General features: G+C 39.6%; 1 protein-coding gene across 3 annotated transcripts; it reads right to left on the bottom strand.

Annotated features, from left to right (window-relative positions):
• Nucleotides 1–804: 804 nt before the first annotated feature.
• Nucleotides 805–14,988, bottom strand: ERI1 (exoribonuclease 1). 3 transcript variants are annotated; one of them, XM_060762714.2, is made up of 7 exons: nt 14,895–14,988; nt 11,689–11,876; nt 10,189–10,399; nt 9,277–9,360; nt 8,594–8,703; nt 7,603–7,717; nt 805–4,671 (listed from the first exon to the last, which is right to left on the bottom strand). In XM_060762714.2, the coding sequence occupies exons 2-7, from the start codon at nt 11,811–11,813 to the stop codon at nt 4,432–4,434; spliced, it is 885 nt and encodes a 294-aa protein (XP_060618697.2). In that variant the 5' UTR covers nt 11,814–11,876; nt 14,895–14,988; the 3' UTR covers nt 805–4,431. The 3 variants fall into 3 exon arrangements, with proteins under 3 accessions (XP_060618697.2, XP_060618696.2, XP_067320412.1); XM_060762713.2 differs by lacking the exon at nt 14,895–14,988 and adding an exon at nt 14,730–14,888; XM_067464311.1 differs by lacking the exon at nt 14,895–14,988 and adding an exon at nt 14,246–14,600.
• Nucleotides 14,989–16,818: the final 1,830 nt, after the last annotated feature.

Below are 16,818 nucleotides of genomic sequence, written 5' to 3'. Positions count from 1 at the left end.
GTTCAGAATGCTCTTTGATTATAGGCAACTACAACTCCCAATTTTCAAGGTCTATTCCCCCCAAACTCCATCATGGAATATTTGTGGAATATTCGTGCCAAGTTTGGTCTAGATCCATCATTGTTTGAGTCCACAGTGTTTGAGTTCACAGTTGGCCATCGGAGTCCTGTATGCCACGTTTGGTTCAATTACATCATTGGTGGAGTTTAGAACGCTCATTAATTGTAGGTGAACTATAAATCCCAGCAACTACAACTCCCAAATGACAAAATCATTTTTTCCGTGATGGTAATTCCTTGGGTTAGTAGGTCTCTTGTGGCCAAATTTGGTGTCAATTCATCCAGTGGTTTTTGAGTTCTGTTAATCCCACAAACGCACATTACATTTTTATTTATATAGATATTATATGAAACAGAAACCCTGGTTCCGCAAAACCTAGTGAGCCTGTGCCTTTCACCTTAATCAGGTGTATAAGTTATCTCTAGAATGTTGTCTGGTCGCACCTAAACCTGTAATTTCCATAATCCAAAGACAATGGACGTATGTTTGAGTTCCCTAGGTTCATTTCCTGCTCCCATTGATAAGATTAGGGCTATCTGTGAGGAAGATCCAGCACCCATGCCCCAAGCCGATTTCACCCATTGAGATGGTCCATCTGCATATAACTATTGTGTACACTGGATAAAACCTATTGTATTTACCAGAGCTGATCCATTAAATCCATCAAAGACTTATTACAATATTGGCACACATTCCTTTGGGATCATATCCCTTTCGCAGACAATTAAATGGACTGACACTGCAAACGATCTAATGACAGTTTATTGAATTTCCCGCCATATGAAGAGGCAATCAGCAAAGTAAGTCAACAGACTCCTGAGCCACTTAGGACACAGATCCAGCCGGAACGTTTTTCAGCCAATCAGGAGCTTGGACAGGTTTTTAAAATACTTATCAAATGAAATAAAAATGCTATGTATTTGCAATTGCGGTATATCAGTACTTTGGATGCTTTCTTGGCTGACATCTTCTCTGGTCAGTGAGAATAAACCTCTGCTTTTGCCTTCTACCCCATTTAATTTGGCCTTCTGGATAGCAAGATATGCTGGGCTTCTGAAACCATGATTTTAGCAGGTTCAACAAATTGAGCAGATCTTTGATCCAACTAAAGTTTCTGTGAAATTTCCGAATACATCTCCACATGAAATGCACGATGATCCAAACAAGATGTGACTAAAACATGTGTTTCCATGGCTTGGTCTGACGTCTCCAGGACAGAGATGTCCATTTATTCAAAGTTGAAGGTTTTTATAATTTGTTTGTTTCACCTGAAAATGCATTTATGCCTGAATTCAATTACTAGTACTAGTAAAGTATATCTATTAACTCAATAGGTGAAAAAGTCAACAATTATATAAAAAATTTACTGTACTTGATGGATTTACTATAGCTGGGAATTGCAACTGGATTTGGAGCAATTTGCTCGCGCATCTTCTGCTGTAACCATAGGAATTTAAAACATGATTAACTGTGGCTAGATCCTAGCCCTTAAGATAGGTTTAGCAACTAGTTTAACAGATAAATCAAGGCAACCTTGGAGCAGGACTTTTTAAAGCCGTTATCATACATATAGCATGCAGGTGTCTGGTGGCACTCTGTTACCTGGAGTTCAACAGCCTGCTGCATGTGATTTTTACTACTACATGTGATTTTTAAAACAGCTGATTTGGTTTCATAAGACTATGTGCTACCCTGCTTCATTGAGTGTGTGTGTTTTCAGATCCCCTTTATGTAAGAATACAATGTCCAGAGGCTAAATCTGGGTTTCTCCAATGCAAAGATAATGGAGGAACATCAGAAAAGTCTCGCTCAGTCAGACAAAGGTTCAATCCAGATTAGCATCCTGCTGAAGTGGTGTTAAATTTGTGGCCCTCTAGGTGTTTTGGACTTCAGCTCCCAGCATCCCTGGCCATTGGACAAGCTGGCTAGGGCTTCTGGGAGTTTGAATCCCTAGCTAGCATGAGGGTGCAAGTTTGATACCTTTGCTTGTGATTAACCAAATGGTATGTGGTTTAATTCAGGTACCCTTAAGCTGTTTGGGCCCCCAACTCCCAGAATTCCTGACCATTGAACAAGTTGGCTAGGGCTTCTGGGAGTTGGGGGCCAAAACAGTTGGAGATCCATGGTTTGAGGACGCCTGGTGTAATTCTTATGTAAGTTGTAATTTAAATCATAGCTGTTTCTATCAGCATGTTTTCATAACAACTGTGTATTATCAGTACTGTGTGCTAGACTTGGGCCCGAATCACTGTTAATGAAAAGATTTGTAGTTTTCAGAGGGCTGTTTTTAATTTCCAAAAACAAAGGGGAAGAGAAAGACTAAAAGACCACCGAAACAGATTCAGAGAGATGAAATTTTCAGAAAGAGTTAAGTCCACAAAATACCTGGGGCAGGGGGATCTGCAGCATCTTTTTCTCTCCCTGGCACAAGAAGCCTTCTCCATTTTTTTTCTTGGAAAATTACCTCCTCCTCCAGAGATGGCCCCAGGAGGATTGAGCCTTTAAAGTTTCCCATTGTAGCCAATGGCTGAATCTTTGCCAAATGAAACTGAAAACACCTCTCCCCCTTCGGGTAACTTTTAGGTAAACAAAATGAGGGGTCAGACAAAAATGGACCCAAAAACAACACCGGGATTGTGGCGCAGCTGGCTGAGTGTCAACTGCATTAAGATCACTCTGACCAAAAGGTCATGAGTTCGAAGCCAGCCCAGGTTGGAGTGGGTTTCCAACCATTGTGTAGCCTGTTGTCGACCTTTGCAATCCGAAAGACAGTTGCATCTGTCAAGTAGGAAAATAAGGTACCATCTTAAAAGTGTGGGGAGGCTAAAATTAACTAATTTATGAGGCCATAAAGAAGCACTCCAGCGGGGAAGCATGCGAGGAATGCGGAGGTACTTCATCAGCGTCGCAGATGGACGATGAAAGCGACAGCTCCCCTGGTGGCCAGAAAAAGTTAAATAGCCTCTGTGTATGTCTGTATATGTTGTAAGTCAAAACTGGCATTGAATGTTTGCCATATATGTGTACACTGTAATCCGCCCTGAGTCCCCTGCGGGGTGAGAAGGGCAGAATATAAAAGCTGTAAATAAATGCAGAATATAAAAGCTGTAAATAAATAAATAAATAGTAAACGCCTTTTGGCCCAAATGCACATGCCTAGTGTGTGCCATGAGGTTGGGATGGAGGTGCAGAGAGACTGGAAATATGTACTAGACTAATTGGTGTTGTTACAGTAAAGGCTAAGACACACAAAGTGAAAACTATACTATATAAACCTGTAACCTGAAAACTGGCAAGAAGATGTACAAAGGAGATGGATTAGTGCAATAAATCAAAACATAAGCGGCTTCATTTTTTAGTTTAGGTTATAAAAATATGTTCACAACCAATTGGACAACTCAAATGAAATTATCTTAATATTCAGGACAAGATTCTATATTACATAGCGAAGCATAGAACAAATGTGACAGACATGGAAAATCTATGCTAAAATCAGTACTCAAACACAAAGCTCACTGGATGACTTGAGCCAACAACATGTTGTTTATCTCGCTCTCTAGATAAAATAGGGTTGGTCTAATCTAAGCAAAGGGGAAGAATAAAAATGTAATCAACGAATGAGTGCAAAAGGCTAAACCAACTGTTTACGAATACAAACAAATGCTATTCATTAAGATATTCAAATATTCCAAAATGTGACCTGAAACTTCAAAATAAGAGTTTACAGTCTCTTCCAATAATATGCTTATTTAAAATATACACATACACAAAAAAGAGTAAAAACTTATTTTGGTCATAGGAATGAGCTAATAAAATATTCACATCCAAGTCCAAGGTACATTGTCTACTAAATAATTAAGGAAATATGCCTAATCTCTTACATTTTTACAACAGAGGTAGAGTGGCCCTGAATAAGTCACACCACATCATGTGTGTTAGCTGAACTTAATGAGACAAAAAAGTGCCTAATTTTGGCTTGGCAGAACCCTAAAACAATTTTGGGGAAAAAACCCATGAAATGATGTTAATTGGGTTTAAGATGGACAAAGTAATCTGTGATGTTGCATCAAACAACAAACAAAGTTATTGAGTACTAAAAGATGGTAAGGCTCATTTTGTTTGGCAGTCAAGCATAAATGGTACATTTAAAAAGGGCACATGGTGCTTCATTTCTTAGTTTAGCTTATAAAAAATATCTTCACAACCACTTGGACAACTTACATTAGACTTATTATGACCAACAGAGAGAGGCATAAAAATGAACAAACATTAAAAATGCTGGTGGCAAATTTTTAAATTGATGGAAATAATCTTCCGAAGTCCTTGCTAGTTTTGGATAAGGTCCTTAATTGAGCATAACTCAGATATAGCCTATCGAAACCCAGGCATCTGTGGTACAGGAGCGCCCCCTATTGGAACAGAGGAAGGGACTGTCATCAGCTGTCCATCATACAATGTCTCATTCACTCTGAGCTCACATCCATCCTGGAGCATACGAATTGCTATTTGTGCAATGTTCCTAGAATCATCAAGTCCACTGTGAGGCCGGCCGTCATAGTCCATTCCAAGCTTCTCAAGCATGGTTGACAGTTTCGTTTGGTTTCTGGGAACCTGACAAAAAGAAACAAACCATTTTGAAGTAACCATTCTGAGAGGAGAATGGGCCTATATATGCACATAATTCGGTTGTCTCGCCTTAATAAAATGTAGGCTTATACAAAAATAGGTAGGAAATCGATCTCTAATACTGGACAGAAGGAAACTGATGCTGGAGTCACAGGTAAGACTTTACAACCTTTTATAGCATGTTGAATAATGGGGGTCCTCTATTTTAACTCGAGTCTCCATTGGAACAGAACATAGGAAATTACTGTAAGCTAACAATCTCTTGAAGATTCCTTCTCATTCTTCCTTCCTGGAATTGCAATGACCTCTCTTTGTGGGACTGATGAAGTTTTATGAGTGCCTGAAGGAGTTCTGATGGCATGGAATTTATAATTTAAATGGCTCAAAGTATTACTCAATAGTAATAATAACAATAACAACAATAATAATATTTAGTTATATCCCGCCACCATCTCCCCAAGGAGACTTGGGGCAGCTTACAAAGGCACTCCAGGGTGTAGAATATAACATAAATGGCACATCAGTATAAAACAATATCACATAGAAATGATAAAACAATCACTATAAATACATATAGCACAATTTTAAAACGCAGACCAACTGTAGGTAAAACTAGTTGCCATCAATTCACAACTAAAGTGCAGAGTGTCAACCTCATATGGACCCTTTTCAACCTACTCGAGGTTAAAAGCCTGCTTAAAAATATGAATTTTTAGGATGGATTGGAAAGATTCAAGGGTGGGGGCTAATCTAATCTCTTTTGGGAAAGTATTTCAGATACAGAGGTGAGGGGGTGTGGCTTGGGACTTAAGCAACAAACATAAGCTTGTGCTTGCTCCCAGATGGACTATCTAAGATTGTATTGCCTTGGCATCAGGCAAGACTTGAAAGCCTCCTCTTATTCTCTTTATGACCTTGCTTCTGTGCATAGGTTGAGGTGTGTTTTCTTGTGCTTCCCCCACTTTGACCTGAACTTGGTCTGTTGCAAGGTACTGCTTGTAGGTGAACCAAAAGCTTCTTTGGGCAGCAGGCACTGGAATAGAGGTAATGCTTCTAGTAAACTACATTAACAGAGCTGCAAGTAGACAGGCAGACATTACTTATAAGCTCTGGTGCCTACTTCTGAAAGACTGGTCTAAAAGGTTTTCATTCTCAGGCAGAGCTCCCGACCACACTAAGTTTTACCATCATTGAGCAGATATGTAAAGCTTTCATACATTTAGAAGGCACAGTGTGAGAGAAAATTCTGGTTATGTCTTAACTTATTTTACTACTTCACAAAATGCATTATGTGAAACTCACGACATAAAATTGTTTGTTATGATTAATAAATTAAAAATATAAGTGCTTCCTTTTGAAACAGTAATTAGAAATATATCCTGGACTGCAGAGAGGAACAAGCTACTTGTGTCAAAGACATATTGTTTTAAGCCAACTGGAAAAATAGATGGGGATAAGATTGGAAATAGAAATCATCCACAATGTTGTAAACAAAGTGTGTTTCTACTGCCAGCACTATGTAGTAACAGATAAAATTCAAAAGATCTGCATCATCAGTAATATGACAATGGGATAACTGTACATACTACAAGAAATGTTTAATCTTCCCAACTGTTTCAAACTCTTTGAACAACAAATCATGTGTTTATTATCATGCTAGTACTGAAACCTTGTTCTACCAGGTGTCTTGTTCTCAAATGCCTGTAGTCTTAGACAAAAGGTAAAGGTTTCCCCTTGACATTAAGTCTAGCCGTGTCTGTCTCGGGGTGTGTGTGTGCTCATCTCCAAGCCAAAAAGCCGGCATTGTCCTGAGATGTCTCCAAGGTCATCTGGCCAGCATGGCTTAATGGAGCACCGTTACTTTCCCACTGAAGTGGTACCTACTGCATTGATTTACTCACATTGGAATGTTTTTCAACTGCTAGGTTGGGAGAAGCTGGGGCTAAGAGTGGGAGCTCACCCTGCTCCCCAGATTCAATCCACCAACCTTTTGTTCAGCAAGTTCAGCAGCTCAGTGGTTTAACCCACTGAGCCAGTAGGGGCCCCCTGAAGTCTCAGACAGCATGCTCAATGATCAGGGAACCACTATGGCAATGCTGAAATTACTTGTCTTATATAATTATTAGAAACTATATGAGACAAGTAAAATTATAGAACATCTAAAACAATGTTTTAAACGCTGCCATTTCATTTTGTTTCTTATTCAGAAAGGTTCATAAGAAATGTCTCTCCTTCCAATTAGCAGTTATTCCACAAGAAAATTAAGGGGAAGAGAGTACAGTAAGGCACAGGTTCAGAAAGAAAGAAAAAACATCATTCCACTTCCTTCCCAAGACATGCCATCTGTCAAATGGGAGCTCTCTATATGAACAATACCAATTGTGGATAATACACAAAACAATTTGAAATAAGGTCAGGGGCACGACTTTTTTTACTTCTGTGCACTCTTAAGTAAGAGTTTTCTGTTTCATATCTAGTGACTACTACTCTGGAAATAAAGAGTATAATCAGAACTGAACTATTTATTTATTTATTTACTTTATTTATATACCGCTTTTGTCAGCCCTCAGGTGACTCAAAGCGATTAACAACAGCAAAATTCAATGCAAAACATCATAAAACGATTATGGGACAGTTAAAACAATAGCATCATCAACAATTAAACATCAAACTATGATATGCCTAATAAGTTAGGAATGCACAAAATTCATCCTCCGTATGTCTTAAACTTCTACAATCTCCAGCCTGCATGGCAAAAAAAGAATGCTGGAAATTAACAGGCTAAAACATTTACAAGGGCAACCAATCTATAAACTTGCAGTTAGGCTCTTTGCTCTGCCTAACAAGGAAAAGAAACTTAGTGGACTTTGACATTTTGCATATATTGAATGAAAAATAAGTGACCACGACACAAACCTTGTAGAAATTCCCATAGGATTTGCGAATATTAATCCACTTCTTAGCAAACGCAGGATATCTCAGACGGTTTACACGACACTGGATATTTAAAAATTTACTCATATCCCAAGACCTTTCAAAAGAAAAAGGGATATTTTAGATATTTAAAACAATGGAAATTTTAAAATTTACTTGTATTCAAAGAACTTCACTTGATAATGAGACATTCTTCCACTTTGTTGTATTTCTGCTATTTTAATCATCATACTTCTTTTGTACAATAATTTTATGTCTAATTAACTAGTAAGTGTGATTTAGCATGCTGCAATCTTGAAATCCACAAGCATGTGGATAATTTCAACAGAAAGGAGGAAACCATGAAAATGAACAAAACCTGGCCACCAATATTAAAAAACTCTAAAATCAGGACAGTAAATAAAGAGGAACACTGAGAAAACAGGGAAATTCCAGACAAGAAATAATCAGGGCCAGCTAACACCTCTCAACAAAGGATTCCCCCAGGCAGGAAGCAGCCAAGCTTTGAAGCTGTAAGGCCATTCAATGCTAATCAAGGTGGCTAATTGCAACATTCACATTTGCTTCCAATGGACAAGAGTTCCTTCTCCTACCCTGGACATCCCTTGTCTAGTTTCAAATATACCTCTCAATCTCTGAGGATGCCTGCCATAGATGTAGGTGAAATGTCAGGAGATAATATTTCTGGAACATAGCCATACAGCCTGGAAAACTCACAGCAACTCAGATACAATATGTTCTGTTCAAGAGAAGCACTGCATAGCAAGGACTGTATGGATGGGTGGGTTGATAGCATACAGCAAAATTTTGGGATTCCTTTTACTTAAGTATCACTTACAGAATCTTATATACTCCAAAACTGAAGAAACTGTCTGCGAGAAATTTTGTAATGCAATTTTGTAATATTTTTTAAAAATAAATAAATAAACAAGGTATCATCACTGAACATGTGTATAATGTTTTCATTACATACCCATCAGTTAATATGGCATAGCTATATCTGCTTCCTAGTTCTTTCTGTTTCATCCAATCTATGACTGACTGCAGAACCTTTGGGAATTCATCAGCTTTGTCTACACGTTCCTGTAAATATTTAATACAGCTGGTAAATGAAAATGCAGATATTATAGACTCAGAACCATTTAAAAAAAGATTGAGAGAAAAATACTTAGATGAAAGTAATACATTTCAGATACATTTCCAAAAACAAATAATCTCCATTCCTTTATTACATTCAGTGGGCAATATGTATTTTCAAAGACCCTCTGTATTGTGACAGACTAATTCTTCAAGAAAGATCTGCGTGCATTATCGAGTATTTGTTGAGCCAGAAGGGGACCTATACCTCTGTCAATGAGAACCATCTCTCCCACATTCTCCCTGCAGCTTCTCCTCTACAACCCACCTTAAAAGGAAATAATCTCAGATGTGTAAGCATTCCTATTTTTCCCTAAGTCTAGTTCTTATTTTTGGAGGGGGAAAATAAAGCTGGCGGGCAACACCTGATGACAAAGTGGACCCACATAGTATCAGGATTGGTGGTTTCCTAGCTATCTTGGGCAGGGAGGAAGTACACTCTGCTGCAGTTTCCTTTCCTAGTTTTATAAACATGTGTCCTTTATACTCAGGACAGTAGTCAAACGTGGATAATGTTACCTGAGAAATTCCTGTCAGATTAATGCAGAAATCTGAAAGCTGTGGATTAATCACTGGTTTCACATATTGCTGAAATGTATCTTCCTACAAGTTAAATAAGAAAGCATCACTTGACAGCCCTGCAGAAGCAACATGTAACATGTATCCCTTACATAACACAATGTTGCAATTTCCATGCAACTTTTAGAATAGAGAAGTCCTTACATACCTGTTTTATGGAGAAGAAATTCTTAAAGCTTACACCTTAGTTATCTTAGCTGGTTCAAATGCAGTCTCAAGATCTTGATTGTACTGCAGTCCTCAGGGGACCATCTATACCAGGCATGGGCAAACTCCAGCCCTCCAGGTGTTTTGGGCTCCAACTCCCACAATTCTTAACAGCCTACCGGATGTTAGGAATTGTGAGAGTTGAAGGCCAAAATAGCTGGAGGGTCAAAGTTTGTCTATGCCTGATCTTTACTTTCTCATGACCCCTGTGTGCTTGCATATCCAAATACATGTTTCCTGTCCACTGTCCAGAGCAAGCTATACAATGTACACAAACTATACATCATGAAGCTAAACCTTTTTGGAAAAAATTAGGCAAATCCTCAAGATGAACAGTTTGAACAGATGAGTGGCAGAATGGGGTAGTTAACGCTTCGCTATCTTCTTTTCAACACAAAAATGTTTCCCTTTTGTAAACTATTTTCTTCCAGTGGTGTTCCAGAAACCCCCTGCAAATTTACTCTTGTGGCTGAAGCAAGAATAACACTGTTGTTATCAGCTAGACAAAATTATTTTCAACTGAAAATGAATACAAATTAAACATTGTTTTCCTTTGAATGTAATTACATTTTGAAAAAGGTACATGCTGCTCATATGTTACTCTTGGTTCTTGATACCTAAAAGCAAAGGAACAGGATCACTTACTATTTCTAATGTCCGGGTGTTTATTAAGACGATAGGAAATTCAATTATTTCATGTGTAAAGTCAAGCTGATTTCCTTCTTCGCACGTTGCTTCAAAGTCAATAACACAAATGTAATCATAATAATTCTCTGCATTTGAAGGTTGCTTCTGCATTAATTTTTCTTTCTTATAGTGGTTTTTCAATCTCTTTTTCAATACATCCTTTTCTCCTCTGTCAAAGGAAACAAAAATATCAGTGCTTATGTCTGCATGCTATTTAAGAAACTGAGATAAAGTTAACTTGACAGTACTGAGTTAATGAAGGAAAATACTATTTACCATTTCATATACAGACAGTCCCCAAGCTACAAACAAGATAGGTTCTGTGTGTTTGTTATTAGGTTGAATTTGTTTGTAAGTTGATATATAGAGGGGGGGGGGGGTTAGCATTGGAAAGGGTTAACACCTTTGTGGTGTTCCCTGTTCAAAAGATTTCACTTCACTTTCTGTCCCTGGGACAATTGGATTTTGTAAAATTTGATTTGTGGAAACAAGGAATGATGATAAAGCTTCAGTGGAGACATCTTTTCCTCATAGCAACTTTTTCAGGAGTAAATTTCCCTTTCAAAGCCTATATTTCTCTCATTTCCTGTTGTCTTGCCCCCATTTGTATGAGCCGTTTGTAAGTCAGATGTTTGTAACTTGGGGACTGCCAGTACTGTGTGTCCCTTGAAAACTTTATTGTGGTTTTGATACATTTACCTAGAGAGAATTACCATAAACTTCTTGGATGTAAAAGCTCGTAAGTTGTCCCTAATATAAAATTTCTCCTGGGAAAGAAATTAGTCTTCAAAGAACACTGAAAACAACCATTTGATCCAAATAAATCTGATGAGGTCTAAGGGCAGAGAGTACACAATATAAATTACAGAAGTAATAGAAATAACATTAATAATATACCTTGGCAGGCTGACATTCTATTCAGAACCCGACTGGCATGTCAACCAGAGGGCCTTTTCATCAGACCAGTGGTGGTGAACAGATGGCACACATGCCAGAATGGGCATGCAGTGCCCTCTCCTGGCACGTGAGCCATCGCTTGCTACATGCCATCTCCTGCTGCATGGCCGTCCCCCAGTTTGGGCAACCCGTTTCTAACTGTGCAACCCATATACAGCGTAGTCAAGGAATAATAGATTATGTGAATATTGTATTATGCTAAGGATCCCAGAACACATCCCTTGTGTAGGAAACATGTAAGAAGGAGAGACCACATTACCCATAGCTGTCAGATAATTCAAATTCTTTATCTCTGAGAAAGACAATCTCAAATTCTTTATGTCCATAAAGCTTTTAGTGTTATTCTAATCATACTGTATTCATGGTAATTCCTAACTTCTACTCCAAATTGGAAATGCTTTTTTGAATTAGCCCCACACAGAAGATAACAATACTGGTCTCAGCTTTACATATGTAAATAAATTTATGTTCTCAAAAAAGGGACACCTGAGAAATACTCACCTAGTGTCAAGCTTGAATTCAGCAAGTTTAGCTCTAAGTTCAGGTCTGCTCATTCTATTGATGTGACCATTTGTCAGAGAAATCTCTTTGTAAACTGGGTCACTGAAGTCACTTGAACTCGACATGGATTTCTTGTGATTATCGTCTTGGCAATCCAATCTACATCGCTGCTTACGTTGGTAAAAAGGCTAGGCGATAGGATTTGGAGAGAGAAAAAACCCACAAAAAATGATCAAAATGGGTATGTTTCTTGCCTTCAAAAGCTTAAAATAATTTTACTGAAATCACATACTGATGTGTTGATACAAAAATAAATACAGTAAACCAAGAATATGCAGGTTCCCAATTCCAGAGGGTCATATAAATGATCCTGACTTTTCTAGAGTGTGTTTTTAGATGACTGGAAGGAATGACACATTGCCTTATGTCAGATTTCAGAATGCTTTGGTAGATTTTTGGTTACCTGGGGATGGAGAGCTCAACAAAATGTTTTTCAAAGTAATTTCCTAGTTATTGGGATGACAAGTGATATTTTCCAGACAAAAAAATGGTGTAGGGAGGTGTGTGGGTGCTAGGGCTTTGGGGGGTGGGGGGGGGGGTGGATGCTGCTGGTGAGTTTAAGTGGTTCCTAACCCTTTCTTGGCCCTACCTCACCTAAGCATCTCTAAAATCCTGATGCCCTTTCATCCCCCATGACATATAAATCTTATTATTCAAAAAGTGAAGTATTCATGTGAAGGAAGCCTAAAAGGCTATTAACTTGGTCTAAATAAGCTTCCATAGAACATGACATCCGTGAAAGAGAAAAATAAAAGAACAAATTTATTTGAGTCATTTAAATCCAATTCAGGGTAGCTTAAGTGTTCAACTTCATTGTGTATATTTGGAAAGAATATGAAGGAATGACATTCTTTTTTTGCGGCAGATAATATTTTTTTGCAAAAAATTGCATACAAAAATATTGGCTTACCTATGCAATTAATAATTGGGTTTTTCACAGATTTCTTGCTACATTCATATGCAGAACAAGAAGACATTGTTATATATTTTGTATAGCCCATAATGTTTAAAAAAAACACTGAGGAATGAAGGGTTTGGAATGAAAGTAGTGCTCATGCACTCTTTCCTTAATTCTATGCTCTCACCACTTCTTCCTTTCTATGAGTGGCTTCCTCCTCCATTGTCACCTGCTGAGTACCCTGTACATTCTGATTTTAATTTTTTTAAATGTATATGTCACAATATACTGTTGAGAGACTTCCAAGTTGCATTACCCCTGGAGGCAGACCATCATGAAAGGGGAGGGACAAGCAGCTGGGATTGCATGATTTTGCTGCTACAGGGATACTCCTCCTATTGCTGGGAGAACATTTAGAGGAGTGGTGGTTCTCATGAAACTTTTCCTTGATTTAAGTCTACTGGGAGGAGGCTGATAGCGATAGTGGGTGGCTTTCACAGTGTTCAACCTTATTTCTCTCACAATTGGTAGCAGCTTCCCATCGCACATCAGGAGGCCAATGCCAACTAGCTTATAAAGTCTATCAGCAAGTGTAGGTTTAAGGCATCCTGTGATTATTCTACATGTTTCATTCAGTGCTATCTTCACCTGCTTCACGTGGGCAGATTTATGCCAGACAGGGCATGAATACTCAGCTGAGTAAGACAAGGCCAGGGCTGATGCTCTTATTCTTATGTCTCTGATGATACTATAGACATGTATGGAACTAACTGAGGTGAAAGTATGATAGCTGGGTCCGGAAGCTCCGAGTGTTACGCACATTCTGCAACGGCGGTTGTGAATAAGAGAAGGGGAGAGCGGCATACTCAGGGTGGGAATATACTCGGTAGTTGCATTTGGTGGAAGAATAGAAAGGAGGGAAGGGTTAGGATACGGTTTAGGGTAAGGGTTAGGATTACGATTAGGGTTAGGATTAGAGGTTAGGTGGAGGAGGATTATTTTATTTTTCTACCCTGTCTCCATCTCCCTGAAGGGACTCGGGGCGGCTTACATGGAGCCAAGCCCAGGCAAAGTACAATTAAAAACAAACCAAAAGCAAAAACAATAACAATTTAAAACAGCAGACATTAATAAACAAGTATCAAGCAACAACAAGCTAATTATGGGGGGGGGGAGGGGAGAAGAGAGAAGGCCACTGTGTGAACTAATTCAAAGATAAGTGGTTCAATAAGGTGGATAGAAACATGTAACAGAATAGGAAATAGCATGGAACAGAGCAATTTAAAACTTAAATTTCAACTTAAAACTTGGAAAATGTACATAATAATGTGATATAGGAATTCAAGGACGGGTTCAGATCATGACTCAATCAAATGCACAAAGGAACATTCATGTTCTTAATTCCTTGCAGAATGTGGGTAGGGAGGGTACCAGCCTAATCTCCCTGGAGAGGGAGTACCAGAGATTAGGGGCCACCACTGAGAATGCCCTCTCTCTTGTCCCCACCAACTATGCCTGAGACGGTGGTGAGAGCTTAGGGTTAGGGAAAAGTTTAGGGTTTGGGTTAGGATAAGGGTTTTACCATTAAAGAACTCTTACATTCCATCTATAATATCTGTGTTCCGTTCTGCGCTGCACAAACAGCGCTCCCGAAGGAGCGAAGCAGAAACAGCATAACGCTCAGTTTCTGGACCCAGTCGGCTGTTAGGAATTGTGGGCGTTGTACTACAACCTCTGAGGATGCTTGCCATAGATGCAGGCGAAACGTCAGGAGAGAATGCTTCTAGAACATGGCCATACAGCCCGAAAAACCTACAACCACCCAGTGATTCCGGCCATGAAATCCTTCGACAATACAGTAAATAAATAAGGCTTATACATAAGCCAAGGCTAACCGACGGCTGGCTCTTCCACTGAGGGAACCTTCTCCTCTGAAGGGCGGCAAAAGCAAACCTTTCCTGCGTAAATCTCGCGATAGGTTCGCCTTGGGTTGGGAACAAAAGTGAAGGCACCAAAATGCGGCCGCCCAGCAGACAAGGGGCCAGGAGGGAAGGCCTATCGTTTGGAAGGGCGCCTGACTCACCGGCGACGCGCCCGAGCCAGCGCCTCCTTCGGACTCCTTCGTTTCTCCGGGAAACTCAACGTTTTCCTTCTGCTCCTCCATCCTTTTCTTCCGGGCGGAAAACTGAGCGCGCGCACTCCCCCACGACTTCCGGGTTCCCTCTCTCTCTCTCACACACTCACTCACCCGCAGCGGCGGTGGGCGGGGCCTTGAATGGAAACAGGAGGGAAGAGCGCATGCGCAAGGTTGCTCTCCTTCTTGCTTGCTCTCTCTCCAATCCTTTCCCTTTCAAGTTTAAGCCTGCCTTTTGGGACCGTTGGAAGCGCGCGCCCGTTCGCTGGGCGCCATTCCTTCTGCGGCCCCGCCCACTTTGCCTATCGTCCTGTCAATCTCCTGACACACAAATTCTCTCAGGAAGAAAACAATGCATTCTCAAGGCCCTTCCACACAGCCATATAACCCAGAATATCTGCTTTGAACTGGGTTATCTGAGTCCACACTGCCATATAGCAGAGAATGTGGGATTTTATTTAGTTTTATGGAAGGGGCCTGAGGCTTTCTTATCTAAGACTCAACCTGCAGCATTCCAACCACTTTAGGTCTCCAACTCCCAATATTCCTGGCCATTCAACAACCTGGCTAGGACTTCTGGGAGTTGGAGGCCCAAACAGCTGGAAGGCCCCAAATTTATTTATTTATTTACGACATTTATATGCCACCGTTCTCACCCCAAAGGGGACTCAGAGCAGCTTACAAGATATATATATATATATATATATATATATATATATATACATACACACACACACACACATATATACATACATATATATAATATTATTAGCATAGTGCAATATCAGTATTAAATATTACTATATTGTATTATACCATTGTATTGTAATATATTAGTAGTATTACATGTAATATAAATATATAATTATAATATATTATTGAGGATACCTGCTCTACACTGTCTAATTAATGCAATTCTAATCCTTCTGTTCAATGCTGTGGAGTCCTGGGAGTTTTAGTTTAGTGAGGCGCCAGCACACTTTGGCAGAGAAATGTAAAAGACCCAATAAAACTACAACTCCCATGATTCCATAGCATTGAGGCAAGCTGTCAAAGTAGTGTCAAAACTGCATTAATTCTACAGTGTTGACGCAGCCTTAGGTGTCTTTCAAAGAAAAGGATTAAGGCCTAGGTTTTTACTATTGTGGGACAATATACCGTACTTGCCCTAAATAAGTGAAGGTATGTTGGTAGTGAAGGTAGTGATGTGGGGTAATAATACAAGAGTTTTTATTCCCATCCTTCAACCCCTGTAGCTAACTGTCTCAAGTCACTTTCCACTTATGCCAACACGATCGAGACTCAGTTGCCTGGAAAGAGGTCTTCTGGATCATTGGGGCAGTGATAGCACTCCCAGGCTTGGGTCCCATCTCCATTGACATTATTATTATTTCATATCAAAAGCATTGCATAAATTAGAATAAAACTGATAAAAATAGAAGGAGCGCAGGCGGCTAAATATCTTTTGACCAAAAACAGGCAACAGCAATGGCATTGTCTGTAGCCTCCAACAATTCTTCCTCTGTACATGAGGCAGGGCATAGTGGACAAACAGATGCGGAGTTGTCTGTTGTGCTCCACAGTCATACAAGGTGTGGGATTCTTTTAGGTAGTGCCATTTTGCCAGGTTGTCTTTTGATCTGCCCACCCCGCTTCTAAGTCTGTTCAGGGACTTCCAAGTTGCCCATTCTTGGTTTGCTCCTGGAGGAAGACCCTCGTGGGGGGCCATCCAATTGGGATTTCCTGGTTTAGCTGCCCAGAGCTAATGATAAAGCAGATTGAACTGGATTATGTGGCAGTGTAAACTCGTATAATCCAGTTCAATGCATTATATGAGTTCAAACTGCATTATAGGGCAGGGTAGATAGAACCTTACTCTAACTTTTAAAGAAGCTCTCCAAGATGTTCAGCTTTATCTCCAAGCCAGGTTCAGCACCTTGGATAGCTCCTTTGTAGGCTGAAGCTTATATGAGTTCAATCTGCATTATCATGGCAGTGGGGATGGGGCCCAAGCCTTGGAGTGCAATCACTACCCCAG

The sequence above is a fragment of the Anolis sagrei genome, chromosome 2 (genome assembly GCF_037176765.1).
Source record: "Anolis sagrei isolate rAnoSag1 chromosome 2, rAnoSag1.mat, whole genome shotgun sequence".
Taxonomy (NCBI): Eukaryota; Metazoa; Chordata; class Lepidosauria; order Squamata; family Dactyloidae; genus Anolis; species Anolis sagrei.
The sequence above is the reverse complement of the archived record's forward strand: the minus strand, read 5'-3'. Positions and strand labels throughout refer to the sequence as shown.

What these genes read in the sequence shown, in the direction of transcription:
- ERI1 (XM_060762713.2), bottom strand. Translation starts at nt 14,810, where the DNA reads ATGGAGGAGCAGAAGGAAAACGTTGAGTTTCCCGGAGAAACGAAGGAG. An exon ending in GAATTCAAGCTTGACACTAG is followed by an intron (nt 10,400 to 11,688) that starts GTGAGTATTTCT and finishes TTCCTTTGACAG; the next exon opens with AGGAGAAAAGGATGTATTGA. An exon ending in ACACCCGGACATTAGAAATA is followed by an intron (nt 9,361 to 10,188) that starts GTAAGTGATCCT and finishes TTTAACTTGTAG; the next exon opens with GAAGATACATTTCAGCAATA.